The following is a 24,897-nucleotide window of genomic DNA, read 5'->3' on the forward strand; positions in this document are numbered from 1 at the left end:
GTATCAGCCTCAATCTCACATGTGTCACTCTATGTAGGCGGACTGCAGTGGAGGAATGTAACTAAGTCCACTTACTCAAGTACTGTACTTGAAGGACCAGTGTGAGGAATTTAGTGAGATCCAGTGGTGAAGTAGCAGATTGCATCCAACTGGACGTCCTTCAGAACTCACTCACAAGCGAGTCGGAGAACTACGGTGGCTTTTGAGTAACGTACTTGTAACGTAATTGTACTTTTTACTCGACTACATTTAACTGACAGCTAAAGTTACTTTTCAGATCAAAATTTCATCAGCAAACATATTATTAGTTTATAAAATATGCATTGTTTTATAGTTGAAACTACCCAACAGTATGGTTGTTAAAATTAGCTCGACTTTGACAACATTCAGATGCTGCTTCGACGGTAATGCATCAGGAGTAAAATTCCAGTAATATATATATATATATATATATATATATATATATATATATATATATATATATAGCCCTTTTCTAATACAGGGCTTTTACTTGTGACAAAGTATCTTTTTTCAATATGGCGTTGCTACTTTTTAAAGATCTGACTACAGTGAGCTCTATATGTGCACATGCAGGTTAGTTCTTGGACTAGAATGGACTCCACTATACGTACGCATGTGTGCTCCAACAGCAGAACCAGACAGCCAGTCTATCCTCAGCATTACTACGGCGTCCTTGTTCTGCATTCGACCCCAAGTGGAGCTCTCGTTCTATGTAACACTTAACCCAAGCTCTCCCCCAGGAACTCTGAATAACTGAATACACAAGCAGAGCCTCTACACTGATGGTTAAGGTAGCTGATGTGAACGGCTGTGTGTGTTTTCACTTGCTGGAGAGAACCAGAGCTGTGAGAAAGAGAAAGAGAGGAGGGGTGATGGATGGAGGATAAATATTAACCAAAGGTTTTATTTAAGGAACCAAAGAAAATAATCACATTTGCAGGGACGGGAGCTGCGGGGACGAAAGAATATTAATGGACGAAAGAAAATTACTGAAAATAATGAGGGATCTTAAATAATTCTTTATTACATATTAAGCTAAAAAGGCCTTAAAACTACATTATATTATCCTAAAAGGTCCTGTCCAACATAAACTAAGTGAAATAGTGGGATTTAAGTAGAGGCCACTGGTAGGGAGGCAAACTACACTGAGGAGTGCCCAGGGGTGCTACCACTAACTCACCTCAGGTGCAACACAGCAATCCTCTCAACAGAAACGGTGCAGTCCACACTCTTATCCAGTGTTTATACATGCATGCATAAGGTGTAGGGACCTCACCACGGGTGCTTAGCCTCCAACAATGGCACTCTACTGAACCTGAAGAAAAAGTGAACTAACAACAAAAAGAATCAAGACAAACCAAAAAACCCAGTTGGTTGAACAATGTAAATTAATCAAAACAGCAGCAGGTGAACCAACTCATATATGTGGTACTAACATAAGTATCACTCAGACAGCAGGACAGTGAAGAGGTTTCTTTAACACGAAAACCACTACGAGCAGCCACAGGAACAGGACAGAGGCCATGAAGGATAAGTTCATGATAACAGGTGTGTTTTAAATGCTGGCACTGATTAAGAATTGGTTGTGGGAGGAGCCAGCCTGAGGGCTGCTTTCACAACCCTACACCCTATTCTTCATTCTCTGGGGAGCATTCCACCTCATGTAGGTTCAGTGTTGATCTGTATCTTGTACAAGTGAGTTTTGACGATGACGGTACAGCAGCACAAAATAAACGTGGGCCTCTAAAGAGCTGAAAAGACTCATGTCTGAGATATAATCTAATCTGAATAACGTCTCTGAGATGATTTGACTAACTTGGTGGCTGATGAAGCAACAACAACAACATCAAGAGCCACAGCAGTGATGGATGTGTGAGCTACTCTGGACAAACAGGACGTCAGACAAACACAACGGGGTTTCTGTGAAGGATCTGTGTGAAAAGAAGAATCCATCAGAAAGTGCTAAGAGGTGCTGCTATTGATCAACCTGTGCAGCAAAGAACAACATGGACTTTGTCTCCATCTTGTGACGTTTACAGGAAGTAAAATGTGTCCGTGCCATCACATCCTGTACACATGCTGCACATTCTATAATGTTGATGACATTGAGCACATGTGAGCGTGTTGTCCCTGAGAAGTGCATTCAGTAGGTGACAGAATGAATGAAATGTAACAGTGAAAGCATTTCTTAAACAGTGTGTTGTGTGTGTACAACCCTCAGTGCTCCCTCTCTTCAGTGAGGCTGTCTATAACAGACGTGAGCATCAACACACTGTTACAACTTCACATTACAAAGATGATCAACAACCACAATCATTCTGCTTCTTTGAGTTTTTAACAAACACAAAGTCTGAAAGCGAGTCGTTCCTCGAGGAGATTGTTGTAAAGTATTATTTGTTTAAACTTCCTTTCTTAGAGTTGATGATGAAGCAGTGAAGTTGTAGGAGGGTAAAGTTGAACCATCTTTTTAAATGTGATTTCTGACTGTTTCTAATGTTGAGAACACACACACAGTGAGGTACAGACCAGTGAGAGAAGCAATACAATTAAATACAACTAAGTAAATTCGTTTTGTAAAGTCTGTTTGTAAAATTGTCTTTGATTATTTGTATTCTTTGTAATTTGTCACATGATCATTTGACCGATGTATGTAAAGAAACTGGAAACAACCTCATACAGAAAATATTTATAAACATTTATAAAGATTCAGATTAAGAAAAAGCAATTAAACTAAATTGTACTGCTTGAATTTTCTTTATTTTGATCACAAACTTGACATTGCCGTTCATCACTCATGTTATTGACCATGTATGCAACAAAAATGATTGTAAACAGTATAAAGAAGCATTGTAAGACTTAAAGAATAAACTAAAACACTTAATAAAACTGTGGATACAAACGGAGGAAACTCATCAATGACCACAAAACATCCCAAACTAAAACTGATGAGTGATACTACTATGTTGTTTTACTCAAAACTATAAGCTGATAACCAGAATAATTAACATTTATTTGTCAAGTTTATATTCTGATGATGTGATAGTTTCAGTATTGTGTAGCCACATTTACTTGTGGATTAAACTTATTTAAAACAGCATCAGTACAATCAGAATATTTACAAAACAACAACAAAAACATCTCTATAGATTTTAGCGAACTAAAGTAAAACTAAATACTTCAAAAACTATTTCAATCATAAAAGATAATCAATCAGAGTCAGAATGTGTTTTGATTCACTGAACCTCTGAGACTCTGAGTGTAAAGTGTAAAACACTGAAATTATAACATCAAAGCTGAAATAACTCAACAGAAGATCCAGAAATCTAATAAACTAAAACTGATGTCTGATGAAGATCAAAGTTAAAGAAACACACAACTGGAAACAAAGTGTTTGGTTTAGTGGATTCACTAAATGTTAGATTGTGTTCTGATTAAACACAAGATGATGATTTAGTTATAGTTGAAAAATGATTTGTTTTTGTGTGAAAGTTGATGATCTGATGATGTAATACAGTTTGATTCTGATGAGTCATAACTGTTGATTGTATTGATTCTATCAATGAGATGTTGACACACAGTGAAGTCAGAGTAAAGTCTGAACAAACACTAACATGTCTGAACATCACAGAGAAATATCAGTTTGATAGATTTTGATATCAGCAGTTTTAGCATCACCAGAGTTTCCAATACTGAAACATGGGAAGAGTTTCTCAGTGAAAGTGTTTCTGAGAGTGCAGATGTGAGTCATGTCTTCAGGGTCGTAGAAGGACACGTCCCCCATGTCATAGTCCAGCTGGACTCTGATCCTCTGGAGACTCTTCTTCACTCTGACAGTCTGACCAGGTCCATCAGTGTATTTTCCACTACGATGAGTTAAACACCAGATTCCATATTCTGGTGAAACAAAAGTCTTTCCCTTCCTGTCAACTGACTCTTTAACCAAACCTACAACCCAGTCAGGATGGTCTCCCACCTCCACCTCCCAGCTGTGTTTCCCTGAGCTGAAGCCCTCAGAGCCCAGAACAGAGACATAATAAGTGTTTCTCTCTGGATTGTCAGGAAGCTTCTGGTTTGTGTCTCCATATCTCACACTGGTCAGATCATCAGACAGATAGAGACAGTAGGTTGCAGTGTTTGGGTCCAGAATGACAGGACTGAAGTGGACCTTGTCCTTCATCTTCTCCCAGACTCTGAAGGACAGGTTGCCCAGGTGTTTGGCCACATCTATCAGCGCTCCTGAGACCAGCTGTGGATCTGACAGTGAGCTCTGGACTCTGGCTCTGGTCTGAGTGGGTTTATAACTGCTGAGGAATGACACGTTGTGTTTCTGCAGGTCTTCTTCAACAGCAGAGATGCTGTCTGACAGAGAGGAGATCTGCTCCTGAATCATCTTCATCTCTCTGCTGATAGTCTTCCCCTTCTGCTCCTCTTCCTCCCTCAGAGCTGCCAGTCTGGACTCCTCTTCCTCTTTCAGGACCTGGTGGAGCTTGTTGAACTCTGCTCTGATCTGCCTCTCTGTGGACAACAGCTGCTTCTTGGAGTGTTCAATCATTTCATTGTATGTTTCCTCCACTTGTTTGTGTTTGTGCCTCTTGTCCTGCAGAGACTCTAAGTCAGATCTCAGCTGGTCCTTCAGGTCACTGACTGCTTGTTCTATAGGAACCACCTTGTGACTCTGGTGGAGAGAAAACTCACAGACAGGACACACAGCTTTCTCTTCATCCTCACAGAACAGTTTAGTCTCTTCTCCATGTTTACACACCACCTCCACCTTCTTCTCTCCTTTTTCTGTCTCAGATGATCCAGTTTTCTGTCTCTCAGCAAACGAGTCAGCCAGTTCCTTCAGTGGAAAGTTCACCCTAGGAATGTCTTTTGAGGATCTTCTTTTACAAATGGGACAGTTTTTGTTTTCAGCTTGTTTCCAGAATAGTTGCAGGCAGCTTGAACAGAAGCTGTGGTTGCAGCTCAGAGACACAGGATCTCTGAACGTCTCTGAACAAACATGGCAGTTCAGGTAACTTTCAACAAGAACTATCTTCTCAGCCATTTGTCTTGGTATCTAAATCATCTTTCAATAACAAGACTCACCAAGTTACTGTTCCGTCTCTTCACTGGTTCAAATACTCCAAACGTGTGTTTTCCAGCAGAGATCTCACACCCTGTAATGGCGTCTCAGCTCTGTTCAACAATGTTAAAATCTTCTTTCAGTTTCACTTTTCTCCGTCACAGTGTGAGTTATTAGGAGGAAATGCTGTTGTGTCATTTAGTCACCAGCAGATGGTGTCATATCTTTCTGAGGTAAATAGTTTCCTCTTGATTAAACCTCCTGTTATGTTCGTTTCACAGCAATGATGTTTTTGGGTCAATGTGACCCGGTTGCATGTTTAATCATCCTAAAGTTGTCAGGAACCAAAAAATCCTAATAAATATAGTTTGTACCTCATCACCAACACCATTACTAACAATTCAATCAGTATTTAGTGGAATGGAGTTATTCACCTCTCCATAGAACAGAGTTCAATTAGGATAACTCACTCATTTTCATGAAAAATACATGTTCAAACTATTTTTTAGGTACATTGGAAAAACCTAGATATGAATTGCATTAGACTACCATAACATGTCTTTTTTTCTAAATGTTTTTTACATTTTGAAACTTTCTTTTTTTCATGGGGTGATGTAGATAAATAGAGATGAGACACCTCTGCTGTTCAGGGTCATATTGACCCGCTCACTCAAAATCAAACCAATGAGTCATAAGGATTTATATTGAAAGTAAACTTTACTTATGTTTATTTATAGTGTTAAAGATGATTCACATCCCAGCACCTTTTAAACGTATATATTGATGTGTGTGAAAATTATATTTTCAACTATATTGTAAGATATATCTTTTAACGTTTAAGTATCCCTCACAAACAAGGAACAGACATGCTGTGCAGACTCCAGGGAAAGTGCTTTGTTGCCTCCTTGTGGAGATGAAAAAAAGGAAAATTATGTCCACACACAAATGTTACTGCATGAGTGTAAATGAGAACATGTATATGACTTTAAAATGTGTAAAAATACACCATGAAAGCCATCAGACATCACATACCTAAAATAAAGCCATATTGGCACCGGTTTTCGGGACCCAACCCTAGTTATTACACAGAAACACAAAAGCTTATCTACTGTATCAGCCTCAATCTCACATGTGTCACTCTATGTAGGCTGACTGCAGTGGAGGAATGTAACTAAGTCCACTTACTCAAGTACTGTACTTGAAGGAGCAGTGTGAGGAATTTAGTGAGATCCAGTGGTGAAGTAGCAGATTGCATCCAACTGGACATCCTTCAGAACTCACTCACAAGCGAGTCGGAGAACTACGGTGGCTTTTGAGTAACGTACTTGTAACGTAATTGTACTTTTTACTCGACTACATTTAACTGACAGCTAAAGTTACTTTTCAGATCAAACTTTCATCAGCAAACATATTATTAGTTCATAAAATATGCATTGTTTTATAGTTGAAACTACCCAACAGTATGGCTGTTAAAATTAGCTCGACTTTGACAACATTCAGATGCTGCTTCGACGGTAATGCATCAGGAGTAAAATTCCAGTAATATACTGTATATATATATATATATATATATATATATATATATATATATATAGCCCTTTTCTAATACAGGGCTTTTACTTGTGACAAAGTATCTTTTTTCATTATGGCGTTGCTACTTTTTAAAGATCTGACTACAGTGAGCTATATGAGCTATATGTGCACATGCAGGTTAGTTCTTGGACTAGAATGGACTCCACTATACGTACGCATGTGTGCTCCAACACCAGAACCAGACAGCCAGTCTATCCTCAGCATTACTACGGCGTCCTTGTTCTGCATTCGACCCCAAGTGGAGCTCTCGTTCTATGTAACACTTTACCCAAGCTCTCCCCCAGGAACTCTGAATAACTGAATACACAAGCAGAGCCTCTACACTGATGGTTAAGGTAGCTGATGTGAACAGCTGTGTGTGTTTTCACTTGCTGGAGAGAACCAGAGCTGTGAGAAAGAGAAAGAGAAAGAGAGGAGGGGTGATGGATGGAGGATAAATATTAACCAAAGGTTTTATTTAAGGAACCAAAGAAAATAATCACATTTGCAGGGACGGGAGCTGCGGGGACGAAAGAATATTAATGGACAAAAGAAAATTACTGAAAATAATGAGGGATCTTAAATAATTCTTTATTACATATTAAGCTAAAAAGGCCTTAAAACTACATTATATTATCCTAAAAGGTCCTGTCCAACATAAACTAAGTGAAATAGTGGGATTTAAGTAGAGGCCACTGGTAGGGAGGCAAAGTACACTGAGGAGTGCCCAGGGGTGCTACCACTAACTCACCTCAGGTGCAACACAGCAATCCTCTCAACAGAAACGGTGCAGTCCACACTCTTATCCAGTGTTTATACATGCATGCATAAGGTGTAGGGACCTCACCACGGGTGCTTAGCCTCCAACAATGGCACTCTACTGAACCTGAAGAAAAAGTGAACTAACAACAAAAAGAATCAAGTCAAACCAAAAAACCCAGTTGGTTGAACAATGTAAATTAATCAAAACAGCAGCAGGTGAACCAACTCATATATGTGGTACTAACATAAGTATCACTCAGACAGCAGGACAGTGAAGAGGTTTCTTTAACACGAAAACCACTACGAGCAGCCACAGGAACAGGACAGAGGACATGAAGGATAAGTTCATGATAACAGGTGTGTTTTAAATGCTGGCACTGATTAAGAATTGGTTGTGGGAGGAGCCAGCCTGAGGGCTGCTTTCACAACCCTACACCCTATTCTTCATTCTCTGGGGAGCATTCCACCTCATGTAGGTTCAGTGTTGATCTGTATCTTGTACAAGTGAGTTTTGACGATGACGGTACAGCAGCACAAAATAAACGTGGGCCTCTAAAGAGCTGAAAAGACTCATGTCTGAGATATAATCTAATCTGAATAACGTCTCTGAGATGATTTGACTAACTTGGTGGCTGATGAAGCAGCAACAACATCAAGAGCCACAGCAGTGATGGATGTGTGAGCTACTCTGGACAAACAGGACGTCAGACAAACACAACGAGGTTTCTGTGAAGGATCTGTGTGAAAAGAAGAATCCATCAGAAAGTGCTAAGAGGTGCTGCTATTGATCAACCTGTGCAGCAAAGAACAACATGGACTTTGTCTCCATCTTGTGACGTTTACAGGAAGTAAAATGTGTCCGTGCCATCACATCCTGTACACATGCTGCACATTCTATAACGTTGATGACATTGAGCACATGTGAGCATGTTGTCCCTGAGAAGTGCATTCAGTAGGTGACAGAGTGAATGAAATGTAACAGTGAAAGCATTTCTTAAACAGTGTGTTGTGTGTGTACAACCCTCAGTGCTCCCTCTCTTCAGTGAGGCTGTCTATAACAGACGTGAGCATCAACACACTGTTACAACTTCACATTACAAAGATGATCAACAACCACAATCATTCTGCTTCTTTGAGTTGTTAACAAACACAAAGTCTAAAAGCGAGTCGTTCCTCGAGGAGATTGTTGTAAAGTATTATTTGTTTAAACTTCCTTTCTTAGAGTTGATGATGAAGCAGTGAAGTTGTAGGAGGGTAAAGTTGAACCATCTTTTTAAATGTGATTTCTGACTGTTTCTAATGTTGAGAACACACACACAGTGAGGTACAGACCAGTGAGAGAAGCAATACAATTAAATACAACTAAGTAAATTCGTTTTGTAAAGTCTGTTTGTAAAATTGTCTTTGATTATTTATATTCTTTGTAATTTGTCACATGATCATTTGACCGATGTATGTAAAGAAACTGGAAACAACCTCTTACAGAAAATATTTATGAACATTTATAAAGATTCAGATTAAGAAAAAACAATTAAACTAAATTGTACTGCTTGTATTCCCTTTATTTTGATCACAAACTTGACATTGCCGTTCATCACTCATGTTATTGACCATGTATGCAACAAAAACTATTGTATAAAGTATAAAGTATAAAGAAGCATTGTAAGACTTAAAGAATAAACTAAAACACTTAATAAAACAAACGGAAGAAACTCATCAATGACCACAAAACATCCCAAACTAAAACTGATGAGTGATACTACAATGTTGTTTTACTCAAAACTACAAGCTGATAACCAGAATAATTAACATTTATTTGTCAAGTTTATCTTCTGATGATGTGATAGTTTCAGTATTTTGTAGCCACATTTATTTGTGGATTAAACTTATTTAACACTGCATCAGTACAATCAGAATATTTACAAAACAAAATAAAAAACATCTCTATAGATTTTAGTGAACGAAAATAAAACTAAATACTTCAAAAACAATTTCAATCATTAAAGATAATCAATCAGAGTCAGAATGTGTTTTGATTCACTGAACCTCTGAGACTCTGAGTGTAAAGTGTAAAACACTGAAATTATAACATCAAAGCTGAAATAACTCAACAGAAGATCCAGAAATCTAATAAACTAAAACTGATGTCTGATGAAGATCAAAGTTAAAGAAACACACAACTGGAAACAAAGTGTTTGGTTTAGTGGATTCACTAAATGTTAGATTGTGTTCTGATTAAACACAAGATGATGATTTAGTTATAGTTGAAAAATGATTTGTTTTTGTGTGAAAGTTGATGATCTGATGATGTAATACAGTTTGATTCTGATGAGTCATAACTGTTGATTGTATTGATTCTATCAATGAGATGTTGACTCACAGTGAAGTCAGAGTAAAGTCTGAACAAACACTAACATGTCTGAACATCACAGAGAAATATCAGTTTGACACATTTTGATATCAGCAGTTTTATCATCACCAGACTTTCCAATACTGAAATATGGGAAGAGTTTCTCAGTGAAAGTGTCTCTGTGAGTGTAGATGTGAGTCATGTCTTCAGGGTCGTAGAAGGACACGTCCCCCATGTCATAGTCCAGCTGGACTCTGATCCTCTGGAGACTCTTCTTCACTCCGACAGTCTGACCAGATCCATCACTGTATTTTCCACTACGATGACGTAAACACCAGATTCCATATTTTGGTGAAGCAAATATCTTTCCCTTCCTGTCAACTGACTCTTTAACCAAACCTACATTCCAGGCAGGATGGTCTCCCACCTCCACCTCCCAGCTGTGTTTCCCTGAGCTGAAGCCCTCAGAGCCCAGAACAATGACATAATTAGTGTTTCTCTCTGGATTGTCAGGAAGCTGCTGGTATGTGTCTCCATATCTCACACTGGTCAGATCATCAGACAGATAGAGAATGGGGTTTGCAGTGTTTGGGTCCAGAATGACAGGACTGAAGTGGACCTTGTCCTTCATCTTCTCCCAGACTCTGAAGGACAGGTTGCCCAGGTGTTTGGCCACATCTATCAGCGCTCCTGAGACCAGCTGTGGATCTGACAGTGAGCTCTGGACTCTGGCTCTGGTCTGAGTGGCTTTATAACTGCTGAGGAATGACACGTTGTGTTTCTGCAGGTCTTCTTCAACAGCAGAGATGCTGTCTGACAGAGAGGAGATCTGCTCCTGAATCATCTTCATCTCTCTGCTGATAGTCTTCCCCTTCTGCTGCTCTTCCTCCCTCACAGCTGCCAGTCTGGACTCCTCTTCCTCTTTCAGGAACTGGTGGAGCTTGTTGAACTCTGCTCTGATCTGCCTCTCTGTGGACAACAGCTGCTTCTTGGAGTGTTGAATCATTTCATTGTGTGTTTTCTCCACTTGTTTGTGTTTGTGCCTCTTGTCCTGCAGAGACTCTAAGTCAGATCTCAGCTGGTCCTTCAGGTCACTGACTGCTTGTTCTATAGGAACCAACTTGTGACTCTGGTGGAGAGAAAACTCACAGACAGGACACACAACTCTCTCTTCATCCTCACAGAACAGTTGAGTCTCTTCTCCATGTTTACTACACACCACCTCCACCTTCTTCTCTCCTTTTTCTGTCTCAGATGATCCAGTTTTCTGTCTCTTAGCAAACGAGTCAGCCAGTTCCTTCAGTGGAAAGTTCACTGCTGGAATGTCTTTTGATGATCTTCTTTTACAAATGGGACAGTTTTTGTTTTCAGCTTGTTTCCAGAATAGTTGCAGGCAGCTTGAACAGAAGCTGTGGTTGCAGCTCAGAGACACAGGATCTCTGAACGTCTCTGAACAAACTGATGGCTGAGAAAAGAGCTCTTGTTGAAAGTTACCTGAACTGCCATGTTCAGGTAACTTTCAATAAGAGCTCTTTTCTCAGCCATTTGTCTTGGTATCTAAATTATCTTTCAATAACGAGACTCACCAAGTTACTGTTCCATCTCTTCACTGGTTCAAATACTCCAAACGTGTGTTTTCCAGCAGAGATCTCACACCCTGTAATGGCGTCTCAGCTCTGTTCAACAATGTCACAATCTTCTTTCAGTTTCACTTTTCTCCGTCACAGTGTGATTTATTAGGAGGAAATGCTGTTATGTCCTTTAGTCACCAGCAGATGGTGTAACAGGAAACATGCTAAAATGTCTTCTTGACTGTGTTCATTTCATCCAGGTGGACTAAATAAAGATCACACTCCTGCACTTAAAGAATCAAAGCTGCTGTTTGAATTTGATTTGTTAATCTCATATTCTCCTGTTTATCACAAGTCAAAGTCTATAAATGTATGTACAAAATGCACCATGAAAGCCATCAGGCATCACATATCTGAAAAAAGCTGAACTTCCCTAAATGCAGCAGCCTAATCTGCTGACTACTTGATTTCCGATTAAATGTCTTATTGTGTTCGCTGTTTTGCTTTAAAGTCCCAAACTGGGAGTGAGATAATTGTTTTTAAATACAAATACATAAAAAAGAACATAAGATTCAAATTAATGTGTAAATAGACTGCTACATCCATTATGGTGCTGCCCTTATTAAGACTACGATTAAGATGAAAATACATTTTCAAACATATAATCCAATCTCAGTCTTCTTTCCAGTGATGAGTAGACAAGATAATGTGTGTTATACTCCTAAAGTTTACCTCTGGCCTCTCAGGAAATCTGCTGCATTGAGGACTTTTTTTTTGGGGAAGCCTTCCTGGAAAATTGAGCTGAATCAGGAAGAACGTGTCTGGAAACCTTTCCTCCTGCAACATCTACATCTATAACGTGCAATTAGATGACTACTTTGTCCCTGCACACTGAAAATCACAATTTTTAATCACTATAATCCATCTGCTTCATCACGAATTGAACACCAACCTTCACCACTGGAGGTCAACAAAAACAAGATTCTCATCTGCCGTGCAGTTTCTCTTTAAAGTCGTATTTAAAACCCAAAAACACCTCAATGGATACTTGATATCTCTTCCATTGTTGTTCTGCATTGAAGGTAATTACACAGAAACACAAAAGCTTATCTACTGTATCAGCCTCAATCTCACATGTGTCACTCTATGTAGGCTGACTGCAGTGGAGGAATGTAACTAAGTCCACTTACTCAAGTACTGTACTTGAAGGACCAGTGTGAGGAATTTAGTGAGATCCAGTGGTGAAGTAGCAGATTGCATCCAACTGGACGTCCTTCAGAACTCACTCACAAGCGAGTCGGAGAACTAAGGTGGCTTTTGAGTAACGTACTTGTAACGTAATTGTACTTTTTACTCGACTACATTTAACTGACAGCTAAAGTTACTTTTCAGATCAAAATTTCATCAGAAAACATATTATTAGTTTATAAAATATGCATTGTTTTATAGTTGAAACTACCCAACAGTATGGTTGTTAAAATTAGCTCGACTTTGACAACATTCAGATGCTGCTTCGACGGTAATGAATCAGGAATACAATTGCAGTAATATACTGTATATATATATATATATATATATATATATATATATATAGCCCTTTTCTAATACAGGGCTTTTACTTGTGACAAAGTATTTTTTTCATTATGGCATTGCTACTTTTTAAAGATCTGACTACAGTGAGCTCTATATGTGCACATGCAGGTTAGTTCTTGGACTAGATTGGACTCCACTATACGTACGCATGTGTGCTCCAACAGCAGAACCAGACAGCCAGTCTATCCTCAGCATTACTACGGCGTCCTTGTTCTGCATTTGACCCCAAGTGGAGCTCTCGTTCTATGTAACACTTAACCCAAGCTCTCCCCCAGGAACTCTGAATAACTGAATACACAAGCAGAGCCTCTACACTGATGGTTAAGGTAGCTGATGTGAACGGCTGTGTGTGTTTTCACTTGCTGGAGAGAACCAGAGCTGTGAGAAAGAGAAAGAGAAAGAGAGGAGGGGTGATGGATGAATATTTGATTGGCTTCTCTCCGGCCCTGAGTGCTGTAATATTGATGCGGTCCAGAGGCCTTGAGGCTCGTCTCTCTCTGGCTCCCAGGTACTTTAACACACTGCTAGCATACCTGAGCTCACCCTGACCTCCCATGAGAAAACCAGTGTGGTTTGAATACGATAATGTGTGTGTATGTGCGCATACAGTCAACGTGTCCTCGTATAACTGTTCCTATGATATCCCATGAAAAGTTGCATCTCATTTTTCGTGCATTTTCCTACAAAAGCCTGCAACACATGTCAATTTGCGCTTGTTACACACATACAGTCTTTTCAAAATAAACTTAGGTTTATTGCCTAAACCTAACTTAGTTAGGTTTAGGAATAGATCGTCGTTTGGGTTAAAATAACCAGGGAAGTGCCGTTACTGAAGTATGCAAGTTACGCAACAAAAACATCAACATTGACTTCTCATTTAGCGCTCTTTATAAGTCCTCATTCAAGATTATATGGAGAAAAAAACCCATTAATAATTAATACCACATATAACCGGTAATATTCATGCTTAAAAGAAACAATTACTGCAAACCACAGACCATGTATATCCCTAAAGCAAAATATATATACAAAGAATATAAAAGCTATACCAGTACAACATACTTTGGTTGTTGTCCATGATCCTGTCATTCCAACAACAATCATTCACAACCTGTTTTAATTAATTTAAAGGGCAATATAGGACAAAGTTTACGTCATTCTAAAATGACACTTTAAGGTAGTCTGACATAGAAAATATATTCTAGATCAGTGACAGAAAAACCACAATGCAAAGTATTTTCCACTTATTTGGCTCTTGTCCACAAGTCAAAGTGTCAACGTTTACTTGCTGCCATCGGTGTGAATATGTGTAGAGGGGTGAACGAGAGGCACAATTGTAAAGCACTATTTAAATGTACATTTACCATTTCTATTAGGGCTTAAACTAACAATCGTATTACTCATTATTATTCTTAGATATTTATATACCGATTGTTTAGTTTACATAATGTCTCAAATCATGACATCATCGTCTATCAGAAATAAAAAAGTGTTTTTATTTTCTTACCAACAGTAGAAAATTCTTTATTAAATTTACAATGACATGAAACTGGGAAATAGCACAAAAAAAATCAGATAAATTACTTCAATTATAATTGAGACTTCAGATATTGGTTTCAAAAAGTCCAACCTTTGCATGTAAACGATTTGTGACTGAAAAAAAAGACCATTTGCAGGCGACCTTTGACCCTGTGGTGGGAGCTGCATGTCCAATCTGCCGTGAGTCGCTCTTACAGGACGGGAGGTGAAGGTGAGGAAATGGTTATCGCTCAAGCCTGTTAAACATGATTTAGTACCACGGGGATCCCATCCTATCTGAAATCCTTGAACACCGACTCTTACGTCAACCTGTAGGCGGCGTATAAATAGCACATAGACGTTTTAAGGACAGTACGTGTGTCGTGGTAACGCATATTAGGCTTTACATGTGTCACTTTATGTCACATCGTTACCATGAAACGGTCATAGTTATGTTTAGGCAACAAAACCACTTAGTTAGATTTAGAAAAATAACATCATGGTTGGGCTCAAGATAAGTATGTATAAGTATAAGTACAGAAAACACCTCAAACATAAAACAAGTACGCAAACTAAAATGTAAACAATATAAGAACAGAAAACACTTTACAAAGAAAAGTATGTAAACTGATATAAAAGGAAGCACAAAAAGAGTCCATCAGTTACAGTGATTACTAGGTCATATTCATGGAGGATCACAGTTTATTCTTTTTAAACATGACTGAATTATTCAACAGTTTTTGCTCCAGAAATTTTTATAAAGAAGAGCACTGGGACATGTGAACCAAGGCCACCGGCAAAACACTCTTAGGGTTAGTTTAGCAACTCTGTGAAGAAAAATACAAACTCTCATGGAAAAGGCAACTCAGACAGACAGACAGACAGACACACACACACACACACACACACACACACACACACACACGTTGCACCACAGATTTTATTAAAAAACAGATGACCCCGAGGAATATCTCACAAACAACAAAATATATTGTTTCATCTGAACAAATGAGCCGAGTTTGGTCCCCAATTAGAAATAATCAGTGTTTGTATGTGTGTGTACATTTTGTTGGCAATGTGTAAGTGTGTGTGTGTGTGTGGCGTATACAGCTTGGCAGACAGATGTGTAAAACAGCAGGAACGAGACAGGCAGCGCTACCTGACAACACTGTGATCTGCATAAGACACCTCGAGGTGCGCAGACAAACACGCACACACACTTCAATGATCCCTTGAGGAACGAACCCTCATTTGTTTCACCATGGAGACGGAGGAGGTGGAAAAAGACACTCGGCCCTTAGAGGACGCTCATTTGTACGAAACAAGGAAACTTATCCACCCACACACACACACACACACACCCACACACACACCATATGTCGCCGATTCCAGATTAGCCATTTTTTCCACCTTGCTGTTTGCTTTAAAAATTAGCAAAACTGAACTTTATTACGTTGTGTAGAGACATTCAATTTATGTGAGCATTTTTACCCATTGACACACACACACACACACACACACACACACACACACACACACACACACACACACACACACACACACACACACACACACACACACACACACACACACACACACACACACACACACACACACACACCTCTACCGTCCTTACTGAAGGCTGGCTGGACGGCTCCTCTGGACGGTTGGGTTTGTGTCACCAGCTGTCTTGGATGCATTAACCACCCAGACTGGACCGCCCCGCCGGCTGAAATGGCCGCCTCGCCTCGGTCCCCTGGCGAGCTACACATCATTAACCGCCATCTTGGCCCTGACGCTTGCTGCTTCCCTCAGACCCAGAGGGAGGCCGCGGACAGACTGCATGGAAGTGTGCTGCTGTGATTTATGTCGATGAATGAAGACTGGGGAGGAAGTTTCTGAGGGGGAAGTCAGTCATTATTTTTGTTCTGGCTGTGAAGCAACAAACACGGGGAATTATTGTAAATTAACATGTAATAGGACACAAAATGATTCACAGCGTATTCAGTTTATGGAGACATTTTTTATTTTAAACATTTGTTCAACCAAAGTGATTTGTTTGGAATGAAAAAGAAGCAGAACAGCAGAAACAGTTGGTTCACTTTGGTCCAGACTGAATTATCTCAATTATTGGATGATTTCCTTGATACTTGGAACAGACATTCATGGTCCTCAGAGGGTGAATCCTAATGACTTTGGTTCTGACTTTGGTTCTCTAGCACCAGCACGAGGTCAACATGTGTAGTTTCAAGTGAAATGTCTCAACAACTACTGGATGGATGGCCATCAAATTTGGCACAGATATGTTTTATTGGTCACAGGATGAATTATAATCTTTTTTGCTTTCGTTTTGGCTCTATAAATAAAAAAAAAATTATAATTTAACGTCCCATATCGCGTTTTCATTTTAATCCACCCAACACTTGTTAGAACCAAATATTTGAAAAACTAGTGGTTTGTGATGTTTACCAGCTTCATTCAGAGACGTCACGAGTTTGGGATTTGTAGTCTTTCTAATAAAATATTTTCACAGTTTTACAACAAAATGCAACTTTCTTGACGTGCATTTAAAATGATCTTTTAAATTGACAAACATCATTTGTGTAATTCATGGCACAATTCAAACAAAGAATGTCTCTCGCCGTCGACTACTTATTTCTTCCTCAATAAGGTTCCATGGCGGTCCAATGGAAGAGGCGGGGCTTCGCCTCTCTATATGAGAGGCACCTTGCTAAATTGAGTGCTTGCATACTGTAGCAGAGTCGTACGCTGGGTCAGAAAGTCGTCTTCCAAATGCCCCGGAGAGCTTCATTCAGCTCCTGGTATGATATTGTTATGATGGCTGAGCTAATGCAGCATCCTGTCATGATGTTGTGTGGCTGCTTCCCTCAGGAACTGTGTGTGTGTGTGTGTGTGTGTGTGTGTGTGTGTGTGTGTGTGTGTACTGAGTGAAGGTGAGCAGAGGGAGGGAGGAGGGTTATTACAGTACATTAAGAGAGGGATTATAGTATGCTGACCATGCTGACATCAACATGTTAGCTAATTGACAAGGGGGGGATATACACTCTGTTTACCAAATCCTCTTTGGGCACAGACAGAATAAAACACTCAGAGACACACCGACACACAGTGAGGATTTCAGGAGAAAAGTTGTACATGACCCACAACCAGAGATGAAAAGATGGACCTCAACGGGAGCCAAACTCATCACCCTTTTGGTGTTAAGAGTACGATAACGTTTTGCTCTTCGAACAGTGAAAATAGCTTTCTCCTAGTACACATATAAAAAAAGGTTTATACACAAACACAAATTCAGTAGCTGACCAAATTGCAGCAGTTTTAAAATTGATTAGGAGCCTTGTAGTCAAGACCACCTAAGACCAAGTCATGACCAAGACCAGGGTGTATCGAGACCGAGTCAAGACTAAAACACACCAGTGCGAGTCCCTCACTGAATGAAGCACTTAACGATGAAATGTGGAACATGCAAACCATCACTCCTCAATTTGATCTGAAAGATCCACATTCCCACAAAACACCCACAGAAAACAAAAGAAGATTCCTCTTCATTCACCTCTTTTATTGCTACGTATACTATAAGTCAATGTATCCGTTCCTATGATATCTTGCTAAAAGTTACTCGTTTTACGATCGCAGTTTGTTGGACCCAACCACCATGACTCCCGCCCACCCTACGCGTGTTACCCTACGGATAACAAAACATTTTGGTGGGATATCTTCGAATTACGGTGCATTATTTTTCATATGTTTTGCTACTAATGCTGGATGAGACCAGCTGGAGTGTGTATGTCTGTATAAGTGTGTAAATGTCTGGAGACTAAAAAAAAACCAAGACCTTCAAAAAGTGAACTCGAGACAAAAGACCGATCTCGAGTACTACAACACCGGTAGTGACGATTTGCGAGTCAAGGAGGTTTGCAAATCGGTCTACAATCACCCAAAGTTACCTCTCTGACGTGAGCAAGCGAGGATTTTAAATGTTTTGTAGATGCTGGTGTGACTGAGGCCTAAATATTCGAGAGGATGTTGCTCACTCCTTGTCAGCTCCTGTGTCGGCCAATCAAAAATGTTTTTGACGGGTCCAGTTTGGCCAAAGGCACACACATACAGCATATATTTATATGGCTGTGCATCAGCGAATGTCGCTGCAGCCTTGACCTGGATGTAGCGCAATAAATAACTTTGATGGGTCATTTGTGCTGCAAGGAGCAACAGGTTGACAGTGGATTTGTGGGTCACGTGTTCAAGGCCAAGGCTCAAAGCCGCTGTAACGCTGTCACAGAATGACTCGTGTAAAATTCATAGATAATCTCAATCGAACGGACAACCTCTTCTCCGCCATTTCATATTCTGCTCTCCTCTCGGCTTTTTGCCTTGTTCCCTCTCCTTGATTCCTCTTTTGTCCCATCTTTCCTCACATCTTATCTTTTGGCTTCCTCACCTCTCTTTTTGTTTCCTCCCCTCCCACTAACTTGTCTCTCCCTTCTTCCTTCTTTGTTTTCGTCGCCCTGCCTCCTCTCCTCTGCGTGCATCTCTTCCTTTTCTTGTTTCCTAATTTCTCTTCGCCTCATTTACCGCCTCCTCATTTCCTTTCTAATCTCCTGTTTGCATTTCCTTTCTCTGCTCTCCTCTCCTTGTTTCCACTGTTTGCCTCCTTCATTCTCCTTTGTTTCCTCTAGTGTCCCGTTTCCTCCCCTCATTTCCTTGTATCCTCCCCTCTCATTTCCTTGTATCCTCCCTCGTTTCCTCCCCTCTCTTCCTTCTTTGTTTCCGTCACCCTGCCTCCTCCTCTGCTTTCCTTTACTTTCCCCGTTTCCTTTTTTCTCCTCGCCTGATTTCCTTTTTTGTCCCCTCTCCTCTTATCCCTTCTCTGCTCTCCTCTCCTTGTTTCGACTCTTTGCCGCCTTTCTTTGTTTCCTCTCATGTCTCATCTCCCCTCCCTGTTTCCACTCCTCTCATTTCCTTGTCTCCTCCCCTCTCCCTTCTTTGTTTAAGTCACCCTGCCTCCTCTCCTCTTCTTTCCTCTCCTTGCTTTTTCTCTGTTTTTTATTTTCTGTTCTCTTCTACTCACTTCCTATTTATGTGTCCTCTCCTCTTATCCCAAGTCCTCATTTCCTCTCTCCTCTCCTCCATTTCTTGTTTCCTCTCATATCTTATCTCCCCTCTCTCCTATTATTTCCTCCTTTCCTGTTTCTTCTCTTCTCCTAAATCCATATCCTCTCTCCTCCTCTCCTCTCTCCTCTCCTGTCATGCAGCACAAAGGCTCAGATGAGCGTCATAGTGGAGCATCTCCAAGCTCAGGGCTCCAGACACAACACACCCAATTCACTGTGGTGGGCCAGAGGGAGCGAGTCCGGCGGAGAGAATTAACAATGAGCAACACTAACAACAATAACACGAGCGTTCTTGCTGAAGCAGGCAAACTCATTAAGGTTTCGCCTTTATGAGCTGCTGCTTTATTTTGTGACGGCTCCAATGTGAATAACAACCAGAGAAGCAGCTCTACTTAAAGCCACTATATGTAGAATTGATTACTTCATGGGGCAGTGTCATCTTTAAAATATCTCTGAGGGTTTTTCTCTGTTGCAAAGTGAGGCACTCCTGGTAAAATTGGTGCAGTTTCTGTGTAACTTTCAGTCCTTAAAAAGGCACCCTGTGAAGTTTTTAACCACTAGAGGTGCTATGGAGCAGAGCTTTTACAAGTGGCTGCCTGTTTGTCTGACTAAAGCTCAGTTTATAATCGCTGTAGTGACACAAGGTGTGCGCGCCAGAAAACGGTGCGATTGCAAGAGGTCTTAAAAATAAAAATAAAAATCTACATGCGAGTATTCTTGAGGTCCAACTAATTTCAAGATAAGGCGTCGGAAATGTGTATTGCATCGTCGACATGTTTAGCCACATGAAGCTTTGTTAATACTTGCACGTGGTACTGTAGCACGCACAAAGGCGTGCATGCTCAAAGCTCTGCTCTTTGCATTATTCTCCAAAACACCAGAGGGCGTACAGACAAAAAATGTGTGAACTACAAGACTATTCACGACAACACCCTCTTTTTGAGTCCGGCCCTTTGCTGCATCTCTCGGCCCCATCCCTCTACGATTCCTAACTGAGGTATAAAAAAATGATTAGACATGAAGAAATGTATGGTATGTGCATTGTCATGGTTTGAATCTAAGTCCTTCACACTTGGCACGCTTTATGTGAGGAGGCTCTGTGTCTGGAGGTTAAGATGAAGACCTTGGAGATGTTCCCGACTCCCGTGGTAAATAGTCTGGACAGAAGGGTTACACAACATTGTTTTGCCTCCTCCCTGATGGTCACACGTGATTTCCATGTGATCTGGGGCATACTGCACGGAGCTAAGAGGATGTAATGTTACTTTACATTTTGGGAATATTTGTGTCCATGTATACACTCTACCAAGATCTTCATGACGTCAGATTTGCATTGTAATAAATCAACGTATCCTCGTACAACAGCTCGTATGATATCCCATGAAAAGTTTCTCCTCATTTTTAATGCGTTTTGTTACGAAAGTCCAGCAACACGTGTCTATTTCCACACATTACATGAATACAGTCTTTTTCAAAATAAACCTCCGTCCTCACGGTAACCTTTTGCAAACAAAACTACTTGGTTAGGTTGAGGAAAGCATTGTTGTTTGGGTTAAAATAACTACTAAAGTGGTCAAGTTATGGGAGAAATAAATCAACGCTGACTTCTCGTTTCATGAACGAACAGCGGCCTCTTGGCTGAAAGATCGTTTGGTGGACCCATCCACCTCTTCTCCCGCTGACCCTTTGTGGGATTTTGCGGCCTTTATACTTCTAGGTTCAAAATTACGTGGATAACGTACGGAATGATTTCGTGGGATACCAACATTATTTTTTCCTAGGAATAGCTATAAATGCTGGATGAGACTAGCCTGAATAAATTATATTCTTATACTTATATTCAAGTAAGGAAAACTGCAAATTATTTATTTTTATTCATCTAAGTGAAGATGGACTTAAGTAGAAGTTTTCCACATCACTATCTATAGAAAAATAAAAAAAATTATCTAAAGTAAATAACTTTGAAATGTGTGCAGTGGGGGAAAATAAACAGGGAAACACTCACTTAAAGCTCATTAACCTCAGGAGTGCAGTGAAGCAGGCCTACAGTGTCTGATTAAACTCAGGATAAAGAAAAGCCCCTCTGTGGAAAAGAAGCTGCAAGCAGCTGTTCAGCCTTTAAGCTCAGTCGGTCTCTGGTCGGCTGCCAACGGAGTCGCCCCTCGAGGACGTCCCAGAGCGTCCTCTCGTCTGTCTCGTTTCAAGCTTCGGGAGCGAGTGATCCTTGTTCACAAATATAAACAGTTTTAGCCCAAACTGTTAAATATCCACAGTGGACACAAATCAGTCAACTTTAGAGAATGGGGAATGAAAAAAAGGTCCTTAATTCTTCTGTGTGCTAAGAAAATATTTCAGGAAATGCAAAAATGATGGCGCACGTGGCAATAAAAAGGTTTGGCTTCGAAATTTGAGGGAGAAATAAAAATAATTTCAACTGGCTGCTTTTTATCTGGAATCTCTACAAATAGCAACATTTGAGCAGAAACTAATTTTGTTGATGGAAACATACCGACAACAATCTGTATGAACGCATCACCAAAATAAAAGAGATCATGAAATCACCTGCTACCTGGGGAGGTAAACAAAAATCTGTCTTGAGCAGTGAAGCCAATGGGGAAGTGTCTCAAACCTGCATTCTCCCTAATGACCACCAGGGGGCGACTCCTCTGGTTGTATAGAAGTCTATGAGAAAATGACTCTACTTCTCTCTTGATTTATTACCTCAGTAAACATTGTAAACATGAGTTTATGGTCTCAATCTGTAGTTTATAGTCTTCTTTAATACAGCATGATGTTCATTTAGTAAATTATGGTCAAGTTATAGACCATAAAGCAGGGTATGCTTTGGGGCAGGGCATTAATTGTACCCTCTTGGGTCACTTGTGGTTGCAAAAACTAGATGGCAAGGGCAAAAATGCCGAACTCGAGGGTTCAAATCTGTAGTCCACAAACCAATGGGTGACGTCACGGTGAGGACGTCCACTTGGTAAAAGTCTATGGTCTTCACTCATTCGAATCTTCACATGGCAGAGGAAGAAAATCTCTGAATTTTCACATTCCCACACTGTTGCTACACTGAAAGCAAAGCTTAAAAAACTCTCGAAGAAATGTGTGATGTTGAAAAAGCACTTATATTTCCCCTTTAATGGATGAGGTTTTCAATCAGTCTCATGAACTATTTTCCTACGAATCTCTTTCAGTGGTTCCTTGTTTTATTGCCACCCAGATGTTGCCGCCTCCTGTTTTTCACTGTGAGTTATGTGTTTGTAATTCATACCATTTACAACAGATTATAACATTAAAGTCATCTCATCTTTTAAAAGAGATGAAAAGGGCAAATGGGACCACATCTGACTTTTACCACAAGTTACTTTTATGTCCAGCATATTTATGATGCTTAAAAGTACATTGTGGTTAGTTTTGAGACCAAGGCTGGTGTTTGCATTTTGGGGTCCGATGAGATCTTCTGGGAACCCACCAAACATTTCACCACCTTGACTTCAAACATTATGTCCTTTTAAAGATTCTCTTCTAGGATCTTGTTGTTTTGGGGTAGAAGCAAAAATCTGATTAAAAGATGCATGGCAGACACCACTAAAGGACAGGGAGAACTTATTTTTATCTTTTTGAGTAATTTGGGTAAACCAACGGCGGACTGTGAGGCGAGAAAAAAAGCACCGACTACAGAAAAATCACCACAAATATGCTGTCAAAAGCAGATATTTTAAGAATAATTAGTGTCATGAAACAGTGAAATCCCTGTCCTATCAGTACAATAAATCCCAACCATAGTAATATAATTGTTTTTATAACTACCATCTGCTGCCTTATTTTGCCATCTTTAACAACTTCAGGTTGTATTCAAGGATAAACTTACACTGAATTTAACGTCTCACAATATTTGCAGTCGTGGTATTTTTAAGGCATGTATTGTGACAACAGAAAAAATATGACTAGTATTTCATGTTTCATGACGGAAGCTGGAAACGTGTCTCGTGCCAAAAGGCAGGAGAGTTTGGCAACCCTGAAAAATGCATTTCATCAAAATCAATGTTCCTCGTCTGTTAATAAACCGCAGGGTTGTGAAAACAGAAGAAACTTACACATGAATCACGTCTCGTGGAAAAATCTATCGATGCAGCAATGATCATTGCTCAAAAATGAGTTTTAAAAAAAGTTATAAGTTTCCGTTAAAATGTTGCTTTAGTTTTAAGCAAAGTTTTGCAACCAAAACACAACCAAACACAAAAGAAAATGTGTTTCCTTCGGCATTTATTCTATGTTGACTTGCCAGCAGTTTTCTTTTTTCTGTATTGCATCGTGTGCGCGCTTGTGCATCCTTGTGCACAGATGTAAACCAGTAACTGCTACAACCAGTAACTGATACAATATGGCATTCATTGTGCTTAAGAGGGGCTGACATGCAACAGAGGCTCCCGCCTGGACTCGAGTGGCGATGTTGCTCAAACACACTTTATTTTTAAGGCTTTCTGGCGAAGGAGTCGGGTGGAGAGAGTGAGTGGCAGCATGAATTCTTTGACTATTGCAGAAGCAGCGACTCAGAGACATCCATCACATCTATTTTTCTGTGTGCCAACTTCTCCATGCTCAGGAAAGCGGCAAAAAAAACTGTCTAAAAGTTCTGGCGTTGAAACTCGAGTTTGTAACGCACAAACTGAAAATGTTCCAAAAGACAATCTGGCAAAGGGCTGAATGCCGGCTGAGGAGCATTTATATACTGCTGCTGATGACTGATGGGAAGCAGGTGTGTAGGCAGGTGGTTGTGCATGTGAGCACGGACAGGTGAGATGGGTAAAACATGAAATGAGCCGGAGAAGAGAGGGAATGATGAGATTAAATCGAGAAAGAAAAAATAGACAAGAGCAGGAGAGATTTCTGTGAAGTGTAACTCACTAAGATGTAGAGTTTGCCTCTTACCTTTCACTCCTCCTCGTCTTATTCAGGTCTAACCTACGATCGCCGACAGGCCGCCACTTAGCCTGTGATGTGTGTGTGTTTATTTTAACTATGTGTGTGTATCCGGGCGTCTGAGCGGCTACTGTCCCACCGCAGGCCTTCATGCTCAGCTCAGAATCGCTGCTTGAATCTGATTTTTTTTTACTCGGATGACAGTTCATGTCTATTCTAGGATGTAGCACATATCTCCTCCCAACATGCACTGACAGCAATGTCAAGAAGATACATGCGGGTGTGTTGGTTTGTGTGCGCAGAGTCGGTGAAACAAAAGATGTCACAGCTGATTTTGTATCTACACTTCTTCTATTTGTTTTCATACATATTTTTAGATAA

The 24,897-nt window shown here is 40.1% G+C and overlaps 1 protein-coding gene and 1 pseudogene across 1 annotated transcript; both read right to left on the minus strand.

The window, feature by feature from the left end:
- Positions 1-2,756: 2,756 nt before the first annotated feature.
- On the minus strand, positions 2,757-5,214 carry LOC142964474 (nuclear factor 7, brain-like). Its single transcript, XM_076104806.1, has one exon. It carries the CDS (start codon positions 5,066-5,068, stop codon positions 3,644-3,646), a length of 1,425 nt encoding a protein of 474 aa, XP_075960921.1. The 5' UTR covers positions 5,069-5,214; the 3' UTR covers positions 2,757-3,643.
- Positions 5,215-8,961: 3,747 nt separating this feature from the next.
- LOC142964416 (nuclear factor 7, brain pseudogene) lies at positions 8,962-10,924 on the minus strand (annotated as a pseudogene).
- Positions 10,925-24,897: the final 13,973 nt, after the last annotated feature.

The sequence above is a fragment of the Anarhichas minor genome, unplaced genomic scaffold (genome assembly GCF_050575085.1).
Source record: "Anarhichas minor isolate MPS153535 unplaced genomic scaffold, ASM5057508v1 ptg000030l, whole genome shotgun sequence".
Taxonomy (NCBI): domain Eukaryota; kingdom Metazoa; phylum Chordata; class Actinopteri; order Perciformes; family Anarhichadidae; genus Anarhichas; species Anarhichas minor.

Excerpts from the sequence above, each read along its gene's own strand:
- LOC142964474 (XM_076104806.1), bottom strand. The coding sequence starts at position 5,068 with ATGGCTGAGAAGATAGTTCTTGTTGAAAGTTACCTGAACTGCCATGTT.